Source organism: Rhea pennata, chromosome 1, assembly GCF_028389875.1.
Source record: "Rhea pennata isolate bPtePen1 chromosome 1, bPtePen1.pri, whole genome shotgun sequence".
Classification (NCBI taxonomy): Eukaryota; Metazoa; Chordata; class Aves; order Rheiformes; family Rheidae; genus Rhea; species Rhea pennata.
Genome location: NC_084663.1, coordinates 55863499 through 55880604, shown reverse-complemented (window position 1 = coordinate 55880604; position 17106 = coordinate 55863499). Strand labels below are relative to the sequence as shown.

Below are 17106 nucleotides of genomic sequence, written 5' to 3'. Positions count from 1 at the left end.
ACCAACCAAATGACTTTATCACTGCCCTTGAGATGATATTCCAGTGTTTAATCATCCTGACAGCTAAAAAGCCCAGTTACCCCAAAGCCAAACAGGTGTCCAATTTGGATACAGTTTGGGGGAAAACAAAGCCTTGTCCTGTAAGCAGGGTCTTTTTCTTCCCAGGGCTTTGCCAGCAGCACAACTCTCTTGACTGCACTCCTCAGGGCATAGTCCAGCCCATTGCCCTGACAGCAACCTCCGATCCCACCAACTGCCCCCGATGCCACAGGGGAGAGCATGAAGCATCCCGAAGGCTATCTGTCTTGGACAGTGCTGACTCAGACCAGGAGGATGGAGGAGCCAGTGAAGAGGTGGGAGATGGTAGCAGGGGGGACCAGGGTGTCTCAGAGCTGGAGAAGGAGGAGGAGGAGGTGGAAGAAGGTGGACGGCTGAAACTCTGTAGTGACATGTGGCTGGAAGTGAGGGTCAAGCTTCGAGGGATTGTGGACAGCAAATATTTCAACCGTGGAATCATGATTGCAATCCTAGTGAACACCATCAGCATGGGCATCGAGCACCACGAGCAGGTAATGAATGCATCAGGGGTGGGGGGGACACAGTGGTGATTGGTGAATCATGCTCTGGGTTATGGCCTCTGTAAGCAGCTGATGCAACTCAGTGGAGGCAGTGATTGAACAATTTGGAGCCTGGGTTATGGCACAGATGGTCCCAGCATGGCTTTTGAGATAGTGTCAGGATCTTGCAGGGTCTTTTCTTCCTTAACCCAGCACTTAATCACTTCCACTGTCTCCATGTATTTTCTTCTCACCTCCTTTAAGCCCTCTCTTTTCCTTCTCCCTTCTCACTTTTATCCCTGTATTTTTCTTTCTCTCCATCTCCTCTCTCCATCTGCTTTTCTCTTTCTTCACTCTCATCTCTTCCATCTTCCACATATCTCCCTCTCTCTCTCTCTCTCTCTCTCATATTTCTCTCTTCATTAGCCTACTGAATCCTTAGTCTATCTGGTTAATTTAATGTTCCCTTTGGGGATGTCACAGGCTCTTCACCAGCGTCTCAGTTCAAATCCATCAGGTTGCTAGCCTTTCCAGCTTAATTAAGAGATGCCTGAGCACAGTCAATCCATACAAGAAGGCTAAGAAAAGCACCACCTCTCATATCCAGTCATTTCAGGGGGCTCAAATGGCTTGAGCATTTCCTTTGCTCTGACAGCCAGTGATAGATAGGTCAAGATATAGACAGCAGGTCTGGGCACAGGTTTAACTTTTTTCCCAACGTGCCTGGCAGCTCTGAGTCAGCAGCGCATTTTATCCTGGTGACAGACTTGTGAGATGGAGAAGGATTTTGTGCCTTAATTTTAAAATGGGGCCATGGAGGCTATGTCTCTTCTGCGATGTGAAGAGCAGGCTTGAGAGGCTGTTAAGCATGCTGAGCCACTGACCTTGCATCCACATTGCTGGCTGGCAGCTCTGTTTCACTTTGAGATAAAAGTGTCCATGTTGTACATCCACGCTTCGAATCTGTGCTGCCAATCTGAATGTGACCTTGATTCACCCCATGTTTCCTGCTTTGCCCAGATCACAGAAATGTGATTGGTCTGCTACTGAGATGCTGACTGCAACAGGGAGCTTTGGAGCTGAAACTAAGTCTAGACCTGAAGACAGTCTTGGGTATCAAATAGAGGCAGTGAGTGAGTCTGATTTAAGAAGGCATTCACTCCTGTCTTGTGCTATAACAGGATGGAGACATCTTGAGACCCAGAGTTGCTTAACTTCCCTGTTCAAGGAAACACAGTGGCCGAGCCAATATTTGAAGCCCCAGATGTCTGGATCCCCCCCACACACTAATCACTAGACCATTTTTTCAAAACTCAACTAGTTTCTAATGCAAGGATGGGAAACCTTAATTTGATCCGAGAATGCAAAACTGCTCCATATACTTCAGTACCAGAAAAATACTGGCAGGAGCTCCAAGGAGAGGAGAATGAAGAAGAGGCTGAAGGGGTTGACTCATGAAAATAGATGAAAAAGAGCTATGTATTTATCACGTAACAGAGAGATGACTAAGGCCTGAAGCCCAGGACAATATGAAAATTGCCCACCAATATTTTAAGGATGTGAGCACCAAGCAGGGAGAGCCATTGTTCATTTCGGTTTATTGGAGACAGTGTGAATTAGGAGGTTAGCAAAAGGATATTTGAGCTGGAGCTGGAGAATTCACTCTCATGTTCTGACTATTGTAAGTGCAGATTTAAGCTGTTCTGGACTGCTTCTGCTGTGTTTGTACAGCCTTCAGCAGAGTCAGATCTGCTTGCAGCCTCAGGGTTTCTAGCAGCAGGTTATTAATGAAACATCCTTAAAGTTATGGTATCACTTTTTAATCCATAAGTAGCTAGCAAAAGCCCTGGCCCTGTGGGCTGTTTCTACTAGAAAGAAAAGTTGATTGAATTGATCATACCTGAAAAATATGATGTAGCGTGTTAATTTACAATGTGTATACTGAGTTCTGTTTCTGTGGCACAGAGACAACGAAACAAAAAGAAATTCAGACCATACCATGGATTTCAAGTCCTTTTCAGTGAGTGGTTAACTGAAAAGCACGTAGGCATGTACACTTCCTTTTGCAGTCTTTCATTTTTTCTCAAGCCCTAATATTATTATATTTAAGTCTGATGCTTCCTTGCCTCCTTCTCCCTTTCTTTCTCTCCTTTTCCTACTGCTTTTCTTCCCAGAAACACAAACTTTCACAAAACAACAGCCAGCAAAACCATCCTACCCAGATAGATCTATGATTTGGATGGTGATGCCATCCTACAACTGAGATAGCTTCTGTTGCTTCAGCTACTTCATCATGGGAAGGAGATGAATCTCTCCCATCTGAGAGACAATGATTATAGAGCTCAAGCTTTTATTCTGTAATGCATGAGAGTTCCCCAGTCACTCACTGAAGGATGTATCTGGATGGGCACAAGGATGTGCCAAGGTACCTCAGTTAGAGAGCGTACTGGTTCTGGGAGCTGCTCACAGCACATCCTTCTGCTCTGTGCCACACCATTTACTCACAGACTATACCCAGATGAGCCGGCCTGCAGACCAAAGCACCCACCAGCCATCAGGTTGTGTTATGGGAGAGACTGCAGGAGCTAGGTACCAGGTTCAGACTCAAAAGAATGGGGAGCTTGAAGCTGAAGCCAAAGTGCAAGTCTCACTTTCAAATTCAGAGCCTTGGCAGTTCTGGATTATACCTAACCCACAATAACAGTCCTCAGCTTTAAGTAAAGAAGCCAGGACTAGTGGAAAGGAAAATATTAACAAATATTTGTTCATATAGCTAAAGTTTAATATTCATGATGTTTTTTCTACCAGGAAACTAAACCTCAGTAAACCAAAATCACTTCTCTTGCATCCAAATCACCTTGGAATTTGTCTTTACTTTGCTCGTCTATCAAGTCCTTTACACTGTCCAAGACAGCTTCTGTTCTCCTTACACATTTCTTGTGAGGGAAATCAACTCACATGGGGACAAACTGCACTGCTGTGAGTCATCTTTAATCCTTAAGCTTATCAAAACTTATTGCTTATAAATATATCAAATTTATTCAAACCTGTCAGTGTGCATTATACCATGTAATGCCCTCCATATTAGGCCTTCAAATACTGCTGTGACATTGCACAACCAAAAGCCATCATTTCAAGCTATGTCCTGCTTGAAATAGTTTTCCCAGTCCTTTGGATCTCCTTCTACTTAGAATTGCCTTATTTTTAAAATCCAGTGCAGACAGTCAGGTTATTTGATGCTTGTGGCTGTCCATAAGAATCTTCATTTTTTCTTAATGTTCACAGTGGATCTGATGCTTCTCACTTTTCTCCCTTATTCAGCATAAGAGCAAATTGCTGGGCCAAGATGAATGTCCCATGCTGCTTTTCTCATGTTTCTTGAATGGCCTGTTAGGCTCAAACCTCTTTACTACTAGCAGGCAATGAGACAACTGCTCAGTATCTTGGTTTCCCTTCTCTGCTACTGGAGCAATATTTTATGACATGTCTTGTGCAGATCAGGAGAAGATCACCTGCTTCCTAACTAGAGAGTCTACTCTAGTACACCAGAACCCACCCCACAGTATTTTCATATCCTTTTAGCCAGTGTGGTTTCCCTTTTTTCCAGCATTTACTGGATCCACCAATTCATATTTTACAGTCACTGCTTCTCTTTTTACTATTCATAGAAACATTCAGCAAATGTCCAAGCCAGCTCATCACACTGGCATTTAGTAAATGATGGAACAGTCTCCCCCAGGTGGTGTATTAAACCACATTGCTTAAGTCTTGTAAAACTAGAATATAACCCAAACATCACAAAATCCTGTATTGATTGTGAGGTGGTGAACAGAGTAATCAACAGCTAGTTGGCATTTTCCAGGGCTGATTTCTCTGACTCTTCTGATTATTGTCAAGTTGACTTTGAAATGGTGTATAAAAATGGACAGACTGGAGAGATCTCTTTATGGAATATTTCTTGTGTTCTCAAAGACAGTGATGTGGAGGTACAGTTCAGTAGGACTGGTCTACAGAGATCACATCAATTACTCTTCAGTTTCTAGACAGTTGCCAATTTACTCCTGGTTAGGAGAAAGTCCTCTTGTAGGGACTTCATGATGGTCTGCCCATACCTTTCCTATAGGGCATGTGTTGCTGGTTCTGGTCAGATAATGGGCTAATTAGATTTTGAGTCTGATCTGAGATAGGAGTTCCAATGTTAATTAGTAAGAAACTGAAAAGAGGATAAAACGCTAAGCAGCTGTCCTCTTTTGCCCTAGTTCTAGCTTCTTGATCACTGAGCAGGAGTGCTGTATAAAACAGCAGGACCTAAAGTAGACTTGGATCATACATTTCACTCAGTGTTTGATCAACATTGGTAGGGAAGAAGGCCTTAGTGCCACAGGGATCTGAATTAGCTAGTTTCAGGGGTTTTGGAAAGAGATCCATGTTCGGAGTAGGTGACTAAGTTCAGCTAAAATTCTCTTCCTTCCCCACCCTGTTCTTCTCTCTTAAATCTCTCCTCCTCGACTTCTTTTGGGTGTCAGTGAGCTCATTTTACTATTTTTTTCCCCACACTGACTTTAATTTTTCTTTCTCTGCCTTTATCTCTGTCTGTTTCTTCTTTCTTTCCCTGCCCAGTCCTTCCTGACCCTCTCTCTAGGAAGGATGCTTTGCTGGGGCTGATTGATGGCCCATTAGAAAAAGATTACCAGGTGCAGGCTTGACTAGAGAAACAGATGTCAGGGAAGGAAGGAGAGACAGGGGAACAGGTGACCTTTTCCGTAAGTGAGATGCAAGCACGGCTTTTCAAACATCAATTGCTCCCTACGACAGCACAAGAGCGAACGCAGGGACAGCAGAGGGGATAATGCACCATCATAGCCTGTTGCTTTTTTACATACCTCATTCCCTCTGACACAGTCATTTGATTCAGGCTGAAATTGGCATCTCCGTTTAGCATATGGGCCTCACGTTCCCAGCTAGTGTCATTACAGCCTGGCTCTCTGTGAAGCGATCTTCATCTCTCCCTTCCTGTGTGCACTCACGTGTTCTGTCTCTCTTTCCACCCTTATCTCCCCTCCTCTCCCCCCTGTCACCATTTTCAGGATCATTTTGTTATTCAGATGTAATTACAGATGGAAATGGAGCTTTCTCCCCTTTTTATTTTGATTTTTAAGAAACTATTTCAATGAAAATTTGCAGCAGGGAGCAGAAGAAATTAGCAAAGGACACAGGAAGTCAGATGCGAGGAGCAGTTTCTAGTCAATTTGTGCATCTCAGAAGAGAAAGGCCAGCTTTAAGCCCCTGGGAGCTCAGGAGCATGGGTTAAAGAAATCCCCAGCAGAAGGGTCACACCAGAACTGCATTCGTCCCTCACTTCAGCTTCCACCAGCTGAATAAGTAACAGGCACAGCCAACATAAAGGGACTTTCCTGCCCTTCAGAAGGACAGTAATTTTACAGTCTTCAAGGAGAGTCCATGACCTCTCTTCCTAGTAGACACTGAGTTCACTGAAAAAAAAAAATACTGACTCTGACCTGCAGGGACTCACCTCTCTGTTTCTGCAGTGCCAGAAGTATCTGCCGTCTTTTGCCCCTAGCAACAGGCTGTTGCAGTTTTCTTGCTCCCACCCATTTTATGTGATGCTTAAAAAAGTAGCTTTTCTAGCTCAGACCTATGTGAAAGAAAAGATCTTATTTGGCACTGATCACCAGACAGTGATAGTGCTCCTACCTGCTGCCATGGAGCCTGGGTCAGTGTTGTCCTGAAGGCTGGATGGAAGAAATTGGAGCTGGGGTTCAATGGCACAGTAGGTTAAACCTTGTCTGATGTATGGTGTACCTGCCTCAAGGTAAATATGGAAAATTGGGCCAGAGGAGCCCAGTTGGCAGGAGACTATTTAGAAGGCTATTGCTGTGATAGTCTCCGTGGGCTGTGTGTGTCTCTGGCTATGTGTACACATGGGCATACTTGCATGTGTGTTGCCTCTTGTGTATCTGACCTCATTGAAGTCCTCAGCCTTGAGGTCCTCAGGAATTCAGCCCAGTGCAGTGCTCTTCCCTGGGAGGAGAGGTGCTTTATGCAGAGTAGTCCACCCCAAATCCAGCAGAGGGAACACCTTCATTTCACACAGGGTGCTGCAAGAATCTAGCATCCCTCATAAAGGGCATTAGTGCAGCCTTTTGTCTCCCTCTGAGACGATGTGTCATCATTCCTGAGCAAACTGTCTAGATCATTTCTTATCCCTGTCAGAGAAGTTTCCAAGGCTGCACACAGTGAAGAAAAAGACATTAATTCAGAAAACAAAGGGAGAAGTAATTTAATTTGCTCGGGCTTGTTCCACTGATGAAGTCATTAGAACACTTTCTCTCACGTGCACAAATACACTAGTCTCTGGTGAAGGAAAGTGTATCACAGCAGGTGGAAGATGTGTCCAAGATTCAACAGAGGAAAATGCCTGAGCAGGGTCAGTTTGCTTTGTGGTTCTTTTAGCATCACAGTCATCTTGTGACGCTCTTTCACCCTGGATTTCACCCTGTGCATCTGCCTTTTTCCTCTTGCTCTCTTATTGGCCATTTCTCTCTCTTTTTTTCCCCCTGTCCCTTTCCACTGCATGTTAGAAGTGTGCCCACCCTTGCTGATGTGCTATTCAGGCAGATGGATATCCCCTTGAGTCATTATTGAGAGCACTGTGAGGACAGAGGTACAAGAAAGATTGCCGGAGCAAGAGCAGGAAACCAAGGCATAGCAAGGATTTGCAGGGGAGAAGCAGGGAAAATGAGGAAGAGAAGAAATAGAAGGAAAAGGGAGGCAGAAAAGTGCAGTGAGGTTTAGAGAAATATGAGGAACTGTTTTCTTGTCACTCAAACATTTTCAAAATTTCAGCAACAAATTGTCCTGTGGAAAACCTCAAAGGAAAGCCTTGCAGAAAGTGACTGACCACAGATTAGCTGCTTTTGTGGTTTGGGGCTCAGCTGTGGGAGGGAGAGATCTTCCTCCACCCCTTGCTTCAAAAAATACTCAAGTTCCTTGCACAAAGTAAAACAGCCCCTAGCCAGGCGACAAGAGTGTGGAGTAGGACATGGGAGATACTTGGTCACCTTTGACTATCTGAATGGTTTTAGGGCTCCTGACCATTTCTAGTAAAACTGTACAGTTAAGATTTCACTAGGAACATAATCTATGATGAAGGTAGTAGATGTGTAATGGAATAACAGTGCAAAGGTGGCTCCATCCAGCTCCAGTCTAATCTCATCCATGGTTCTTCAGAGTTCCCTACAGAGCCTGTCTCCAGGGAATAGTGGTGATTTTTTTCCCCATAGCTTCAGGGCTCTTTCAGATCTGACTCTCTGAATGTGCCTTCTTTCCAGCCAGAGGAACTGACCAACATCTTGGAGATCAGCAATGTTGTCTTTACAAGCATGTTTGCCCTGGAGATGATCCTGAAACTTGCTGCTTTTGGGCTCTTTGATTACCTCCGCAACCCCTACAACATCTTTGACAGTATCATCGTCATCATCAGGTGACAGAGGCCTTGCGGGTTGTCTGAAATACACATAGAAAAGAGAACCACAGCTTGGACATTTTCATGTCCTTTTCCCAGAGGGGTTTAGCAGCTATAAAAGAAGGGGAGCAGAGCTGATGAGCAAGGAAAAAGACTGGAAAACTGAGATCTCCTTTTCTAGCACTCCAGGTGATGCTGGGAAAGCCACATAATATTTCTGGCCCTCACTTTCCTCCTCTTAGATCAGGGGCAATCACAACTACTTTGGAAATCCACAGAAAGTATTAACTGTGAATTATTTTGAAAACTCCCAAGTGAGGAAAAATATAGTGGTTTAGAGTTTGGTAGAGGAATTTACCTTGATGGGACTTAATGCTATAATGATTTGTTCATTCCTGCAACACATAGTGCCACGTTTATGTTCTGAAGGGAGAAATGCAACCTTCTGTACATAAGTATAAGCCTTCAGTATACACACCCGGTTATACCTTGTTCATGCAGATTTCTTTCTCTGACCCTCATATAAACACTGCCAATGTAGTGGTAATAACCTGGATTAGCATTGCTATTCCTCACTCTCCCATTTATTCACTTCTCTTTTTCTTTGTTCCTTGCACTTTCTGTGCCTCTCTCTGGGCCATAGCATCTGGGAGATCATTGGCCAGTCAGACGGGGGCCTTTCCGTGCTGAGGACTTTCCGCCTTCTGCGGGTGCTAAAGCTGGTGCGTTTCATGCCTGCGCTGCGACGCCAGCTCGTTGTGCTGATGAAGACTATGGACAATGTAGCCACCTTCTGCATGCTCCTCATGCTCTTCATCTTTATATTCAGGTGAGGAGGCAAGTGACTCACAGTAATTTGGAGAGGCGCTTCCTGGCTCATATTTACAACTTCAGTGTGTATGTGACTCATCTTGCCCATTGCTTAACGTTTAGGCAGCACTGAGAAACCTTTATTTGTGCATAAAGGCTGAGGCCACTGCTGTCCTAAATTGCTTTCATCAGCTGAAGATTTGGCCTAAAGAGGGCAGAGAAATACTGCCACCAAACATGCCTCTTGAGCATGATGCCCCGTTGGTAACCAATATTGGCTGCAGGAACAGTTCAGAATGGATGCTGACTATGGCAGAAGGACAGCAGAAAGCATCCAGGAAAGTCTGTCAGGACACCACGTGGATATGCTGATTGCGGGGGGGAGGATGAAGAAAACAGACAGGAGCAAACAAGAACGATGGAGAGAGCAGGTCTGAAGGACAGGCCGGAGGGAATAGCTAGAAAGTGAACTCTGAGGCAGCATATACAAGAAGCAAGGTTTATAGTGAGCTATAGTGCTCCAGTACAACACAGCTCCTCTTTCATGCATAGGTCTCAGCAGTCTGGCTGTGTTGTTCTGCCCCTTACCCCTGTGATACTACATTAGTTTGTCATGGGGAAAAGAGAATCACTGTAACAAGCTCACTGTGATGGCAGAGGTATTTAAATTGGACATAGTGTCCTCTTTCTGTCCCATCAGCATCCTGGGAATGCACATTTTTGGATGCAAGTTCAGCCTCAGGACGGACACAGGAGATACAGTTCCTGACCGGAAAAATTTTGACTCTCTGCTGTGGGCTATCGTCACCGTGTTCCAGGTGAGCCCACTTTCTTCTCTACAGGTGGGCCAGGACAAAATGAAGCTCAGGAGGTGCTTTTTCTCACTGTGGAGCATTGTACTCACTCCTGACAGTACAAAAGGCTACACAAAAGGTTCCAGCATGTAATACTGAAGGAGGAAGAACAGTTGTGTATTGTAACCAAGTGACTGATATCTCTCAAATAGAGGAACTCCTCCCTTCCTAGGAGACAATGAGAAGAAGTGCAGTTTGCAAAGGTCATTTCTGTTGTGGCAGCTCCTGTGTCTAACACCATCACCCCAGTGCATGCCTGCCCCCATGTACGCTGTTGTTTCTTCTTGCTCAGCGAATGTTATCAGAGCAGTACAACAGCCAGACAGTGACACTAGGCAGTAGGTGGGTAGTTATGGAGAAGCTAACAGGCCTGATGTAGTCCAGATGTTTATTTTTTTACTGCCATTTTCTGGGAATCCTCTTCATGTTTTTCATTCATGTTTATGTGGCCTCTGTGCCTGATTGCAGATCCTAACACAGGAGGACTGGAACGTCGTGCTCTATAACGGCATGGCCTCCACCTCGCCGTGGGCATCCCTTTACTTTGTGGCTCTCATGACATTTGGCAATTATGTCCTCTTCAATCTGCTGGTGGCCATCCTAGTGGAGGGGTTCCAGGCTGAGGTGAGTTGTCACAGATGCTTCTTCCATAGGGAGAAGGAAGAGAGACGTTAAGAAGGGGAGAGGTATGACACTTTGAGGGCAACAGTGGTGGAGAACTCCCAAATTATCAAATCTCAGTCATTTCCCTGCTCAAGTTCAGGGTGGGCAGAATCCAAAAAAGAAGACTGTGGTAATCCTTCCAAAGAAAGAAAAAAGCCTGCTGAGAATAGAGTTCACAATTTCCATTCCCTCCAATAGACTATGCACTACCAGGGTGAATCCTTCCATTCCAAAAGCAAGAACACAATATCTCAACTCTTTCAAGTCAGACAGGACTCTTCCCAGTGGTCCTGCTGATGTCCAGATGCCAAGGGGAATTTTACAATTGTCCTCAACAATGAAAGAAAAAACATTTTTTTTTTCTTTTCATGAGTTCCCAGCTTCTAAATTTGTCTGTTCCAGGGTGATGCCAATCGGTCATACTCAGATGAAGATCGGAGTTCATCAAATGTGGAGGAATTTGATCAGTTCCAAGATGTCCAGGAAGGTTCAGGTATGTTGGATCGAACAGCTTCATTTGCTCACCTCCCATTGCTGTTTGGTGGAAAATGTGAATGCAGATACCCCTGAAAATTCATTCCCTTCTCCAAGGTGGAATCTACTGGTTTTCATAGCAAAAACATTTTGCAAGCTTTCTTATAATTTATGCATGTTGATTTTGAACTTTATGCCAGTGTGTAGCATCATTTATGGAAACTTAGAGCTGTGTTGACATCCTGAGGAAAGTGGTAGCTAAGGGAAGCAGTTCTTGAATAACCTAAAGAATAGAAAATAGGAATGAGAAAATGATACTATCTCTGCTGAGCTTCAGAGGCACCATTTAAGGAATGCTGTGTCCAATTCTGGCACCCACATTTAGAAAGGGAATACAGACAAATTAATAATGACCCAGACAAATCTGGAAATCCTGCCACATAGCGAGAGACTAATGAACCTTAGAGAAGCTGGAGAAGTGACTTGATCGCACACTCTGCAAGTGCCGACCATAAGGAGAGATTTCTGATGGTAGATGGTTCTTTAATTGACCAGAAAAAAAAGCATAATGAGATTGTAAAGGCTGGGAGCTGAAACTAGACAAATTCAAACTGAAAAAAGCCACATATTTTAAGGGAAGGATAATTAACTGTTGGAACAGTCTGCCTACAAACTGCAGGGTAAGTTCTCCACCAGTTAAAGTCTTTCCTTGAAGATCTCAAGTCTTTCTACAGAAGGTATTATATCTCAAACAGGACTTGGTGCCACAGAGCAGCAAGAATGGCCTGCTCTGCAACAGAAGGCAAGATGGGAGCTGAGGGTAACAGCCATGCAGGCAGGGCAGGGACGACATCAACAAGGGTGCAGTGCCTGCACAAGGTGAGCAGAGCAGACCTGGTGACAGTAGCAGGCTCAGTGGTTGCCAGGCAAGACCATAGTGATGAGGCAGGTCCAAAGTCAAGCCAAGAAGTCAAGTCAGCAAGGCAAAGTCAGGATTGGCAAAGTACCGGGCCAGGCACAAGCATATTTAAAGCGTAGCCCAGGAAAAGACCAATAGCATGAGCCTGAGCTTAAATGCAGCTCCCAGGGCAAGGAGCAAACACTCAAGGCTTGGCTTATCATAGCTCATTCGCACAACCTAGCTGATGTCACAGCAGTCTGATCCAAGGTTGTGTGGCTGCATAGTATCAGAGCTGACTTTGAATGCAGGCAGCCCTACCCCTAGGAGAACGGATAGGTAACAGAGCCTGCTGGCGCACTCAGGGCCCTAACACTGAGTGCAGGACTCGCCATGCAGGATAGATAAGCTTTAGGATGCAATAGGGCAAACAAAATGCTTGCTCCAGTCCTATCAGGCTTTGAAACAGCCTCTCCATCCATATTGAAAAATGCGAATGGTCTTCTACAGCACCTAAGACCTCTCAAAGGTGTCCTGGATCTTAAAGGTAAATAATAAGTTATTTTAAGTGCCTCAGTGTAGTAGAATAGACTGGCAAGAAGAATATGATCGCAGGAATTTTAAGGTGAGCCTAAAGCATCAATGGTTTCAGGTCTTCCCTTATCTTTGTCTCTTCCTCAGTATCTCAACTTAACTGCTTTAAATAGCTAGCAGCTATCTGACAGTCGGCAGTATTTGTTGAGACCGGAAGAAGCAGGGGTCCTCCCCATACTCTTGGCACGTGGAAGGATGCTCTCCTCCCCTTGCTGCTAGGGTTTGGCCTGTTGCCCTGCCTGTCAACCTGAGTCTATCTGACTGGCGCTCTGCTCATCCCTTTGGCCCCAAGTGGTGTTGGCATCAGTTTTGGGGTTTGAGGGGAATACTTCAAAATCTTCACAGTTTAGACCACTTTTACCACAATGCCTTAAATCAGAAGGAATCAGTGTTGGATTTCAGTATGGCTCAACAGCCTAGATATTGAAACAGTTGCTGGATGGTGAGAAAGCAGCCTTATTTTCTCTTGCTTCCTCTCCGTGCATTTTCCCATCTAGATCCCAAGCTCTGTGCAATTTCTGTGACACCAAATGGACACTTGGACCCATCCTTGCCCTCTTCCAACCCACCAGTGGCTTCTGGGGGAGTCACCAACAACTCACGCAACTCCCTGCAGCCAGACCAGATTCATATTGCTGTTGGTTCTAGGAAGAGTAGTGTGATGTCCCTGGGGAGAATGACCTATGACCAGCGATCGTTGGTGAGTGAATGAGCAGCAAGTGGTATTGTTCTTTCAAAGCCCAAGGACTCTGTTAATTCTGTTAATGCCATCATTTGGGGGTTGCACTGGAAAACTGCATTGCTGCCACAGATTTCCTGACACAAATGCGTAGCCTGTCCTTAGGAAGGCAGGTCAGTCCAGATTATTGATCTATATTTCCATTATCAACCTATATTCTGCAGAGTGTAGACTCAGCTCTTTTAATTTTTCTGATTGGAGAGGGGACAGCAGACAGAGTCTTCCTCTTAGAGTGAAATATCTTGTCCTCTTGTCCTTCCCTTGTTTGCCTAAAGCACAGGACAAAAAGCAATGGTGCCCTGCTCCTAGGTGATCCTCAGAGTGTGTTGAGAGCGCAGAAGAGTCTAGGTGATGCCAAAATTGCCAAATCCCTAACAGATGGCATTTGTTCAAATGCAGAGAGAAACTTTGACTTGGAGCTTCCCACAGCAGGCACTGTTGCCCCTTAGCACTTCCCCAAACACTGCAGGCTGTTCAGCCAACACATCTCAGACATGTCCATCTTGTTATATTAGCCTCAGGGCTTTCTGCCCTCTGATGCACACAGCTTTGTAGGTGTGTGCTGGTGCTGAAAGGGCTCATACCCCTGTTGAGCTGACAGCTATGTGCTGCATGAGTTGTTGCTGATGCAGTGGGACTAGACTGTAACCAATAAGCCTGTTTTTTTATGTCTTCCTTTTACTGTAATCACTATATTCAAAGATGGTGTGTTAGATTATCCATCTCCCCTGTACCTTGTGTTACCTTTTACCCCAGGGCAGTGTAAAGTACTGCCAGTCAGATTTTTGGAAAGCTTTATTCCTGCTGTGTACTTGTGTAAGTGACAACATCAGGTACCTGGCCTTTGTCTCTATTATTTTCTTTCCCTGTAAATGCCTCACACCCAGATGGTGCTGTAAAATAATCACAGCCACCACTATTACTGACTTGTTACCAATCTATTTTCAGATTTACAGGGGTGACTGCTAAATTCGCACCACGCAACTTCCTTGAGGGCCAAAACAGGCAGTCTCCTGCCTTAGGGGCCTAGGGACAAGTCTATGATCTGAAATACAACAGTATCCACCTTCCCTGTGGCTGGAGTCACTGAGTTCCTGTCCCGCTCTCTTACAGTCCAGCTCCCACAGTTCCCACTATGGTGCTTGGGGCCGCAGCGGGGCCTGGGGGAGCCGCCGCTCCAGCTGGAACAGCCTGGCTCGGGGACACAGCCTGAAACACAAACCTCCCTCCACTGAGCACGAATCTCTCCTTTCTGGGGAGAGACACAGGGCAGGAGATGGGGGACAAGATGGGACTAGAAGGATGTCTCATCACCGCCGAACACTTTCCCTGGACAACAAAGGCTCCTGTGACCTGATGGAGTTGGCATCAGTCCCATCTGGCTACAGAGTGACCCGTAAGCCAGGGGCAGCATCAGGAGCCAGCGAGCATCAGGATTGTAATGGTAAAATGCCCAATATTGCGAAAGAGATCTTCCCAAAGATGAACAATCGCAAGGAGCGGGGAGAGGATGATGAGGAGATAGATTATGTGAGTATTTGGTTCAAGGAATCTGAGGTTGCACCTCAGTGTTGCGGGAAACACCAACTCCATCCTTAATGTTATGTTGCCCTGCCAAATGGCTGGGAGAGGCTGCAAAAGATGCTTTAAGCTGCAGGCTGATATTTAATGCAGGTGGGATCTTTTAAGCCCAAACAAGCCCAGACCACGTTGTTGGACTCTCTGCAAGGCAGTCATACAGGTGGATGGTGTGAGGAAAACAAGTGTGAGGCATGTGCATGGTTGTTCAGAGGCTGTAGTGCAGCCAGTGATTTCTGCAGGTTAGGAAAGGTCAGGCTTCGTGAGAAGCAAGCGCTTTGCCAAGACAATGCTGATAGATCAGAGCACCAAGTACAGACACAAGAGATAAGGCAAGTAAATTCTGCTGTGCCAGCCTAGGAGCCCTCAATGCCAAACTGTGAGCAAATCAAAGGATGGAAAAAATGGAGGGAGAGTCAGTAGAGATTTGAACAGAAATATATCCTGTAAAATGAAGTCACCTCAGAGCCCAAGTGCAACAGAAGGCCATCCTCTCCTGGCCTTTCTGGGCTGGGATCTCTGCTTCTCATTTAGCTGAAGTATCTAGGATATGCTATACCAATGTAACAGAGCCACTTCCACAGCTGTGAGAAGAAATTGTGGACAATATCCTGCGTTAGGAAGGCCACCAACAGTTTCATTTCTATGCAGTTTGGGGTTGAAATCAGATTCTGAGAGTTAAGCAGACCTCAGCAGAGCAACTCCTCATCAGTGGCTTGGTGCTCTTTGAGTCCATTTCTTCATTCACGGGCTAACGAAAGGCAGACCTGTGGAAGTGGTGTGTCTGGGGATCTCCAGGTAGTGGTGTTTTAGGATCAGATGGGAAAGAAAGAGTGCCTTTGTTAGGCAAGTGGGAAGATAACCAGTGATAGTCACTTCTGTTGCGTCCCTCCAGAGCCTGTGTTTTCGTATCCGGAAAATGATGGAAGTCTACAAGCCAGACTGGTGTGAGTTACGAGAGGACTGGTCTATATATCTCTTCTCTCCACAAAACAGGTTTGTGCTATTTTTGCTAGTAGAGGGTTGAGGAGACAGATTCTGTTGCAGCAGCAGCAACATCCGATAAGCTGGATGTTAGGTTGTAACTTAAAGCTTATCAGGTAAAAATACATTTTGTCTCCTCCATCTCCACTTCTCCAGCCAAACAGCATTTCTCTTCCTTGTTCTGAAGATGAAAGGGAAGAGGAGAATCCTAAATGGCTGTTGTGATTTTTTTCCTCCCTTAGGAGCATTCAATTTTTCTCTTCAGGAATCATAAATATTTATAGCGAAGAAAGACAGGGAATACTGATATTAACTAAAAAAGAAAGAGAAATGCATTATTAACAACTCCATAACACTGATATTACCTCCCCGGTACAAGAGCAATCATTTCATTTTCCATCCTGGTTCCAGTTTATCAGCAGCCGTATTATATCTTTTAGAGCAAAGTTAGTATTCTTTGTGTCTAGAAAAACATTTTAGGACAAATTCTTCCTGCTGAAGTTGTCTTCCCATAAGAATAAAATGTCCATGCGCCTTATCTGACAGCATTCAAACAAGAGTGCATCACCTCTCGGAAAGAATGGGGTTTCATTATAGCTCATGGAGGAGAGCTCCATATGATACTTGTGTTAATGGGCACAGTGTCTTTCAGAGCAGCCAGAGATCTGTTCCCCATGACTGCCAGACTACCTGCATTTCCTCAGCTTTCAGGATGTGGCTGGTTGCTGTAAAGAAGTACAAAATGTGAGGCAGCTCTGACTGTGGGAGGGAGACTCAACCTCTCCTCTGCCGGGCAAGAGAGAAGCACAATGATGTAGTGGGTAGGAGACAACTCAGGCACTGGGTGGCAGATGGTGATTCAATTCCTTGCTCTCCTACAGACTTGCTGTGTTACCATGAACTGCTCTATGATATTGCCAGGACAAGGGACATCAGTATATGTGACAGGAAAGCTACTATGACTCTAGTCGGAGCTCAGTTTTGGCTAGAATGTGCTATTCCATCCTCATAGCTCCGTATATAACTCTGCCCAAGGCACACGTGCCTGCTTGGATTTATTTTGCAGGTTTCGTCTCCTCTGCCAAACAGTCATCGCTCACAAGCTCTTCGATTATGTTGTGTTGGCCTTCATCTTCCTGAACTGCATCACCATTGCCCTGGAGAGACCACAGATTGAACACAGAAGCACGGTGAGAATTCCCTCTTTCCTACTTTTTAGCATGACCTCTAACAGAAGCTCATAAGTGCTCCTGGCACTGATACAGCCTCTGGACAAACCTTGGCATTAAACACTAACTCCCACACATCTATTCAAATGCCTGTGAATTAGTAATTCACATCATGTGTGGTTCTGCTGCAGGGTCTTATAATAGGGCAATCCCTCTTTATATTAGGGTAATCCTAGTTCCCTCTATTAGAAGACAGGAGAGTCCCACAGGCTACCTTGGTAAGGGATAGCTTGTCAAAGG

The 17106-nt window shown here is 45.2% G+C and overlaps 1 protein-coding gene across 1 annotated transcript in view; it reads left to right on the top strand.

The window, feature by feature from the left end:
* Window positions 1-17106, top strand: part of CACNA1I (calcium voltage-gated channel subunit alpha1 I) — a 164515-nt gene that overhangs the window by 121556 nt on the left and 25853 nt on the right. Inside the window, exons 9-18 of the mRNA XM_062568957.1 lie at window positions 166-569; window positions 7910-8061; window positions 8687-8872; window positions 9554-9671; window positions 10176-10331; window positions 10773-10863; window positions 12834-13036; window positions 14189-14605; window positions 15549-15649; window positions 16704-16827. Of these exons, the coding sequence (XP_062424941.1) occupies window positions 166-569; window positions 7910-8061; window positions 8687-8872; window positions 9554-9671; window positions 10176-10331; window positions 10773-10863; window positions 12834-13036; window positions 14189-14605; window positions 15549-15649; window positions 16704-16827 (1952 nt within the window). The remainder of the gene's footprint in view (window positions 1-165; window positions 570-7909; window positions 8062-8686; window positions 8873-9553; window positions 9672-10175; window positions 10332-10772; window positions 10864-12833; window positions 13037-14188; window positions 14606-15548; window positions 15650-16703; window positions 16828-17106) is intronic.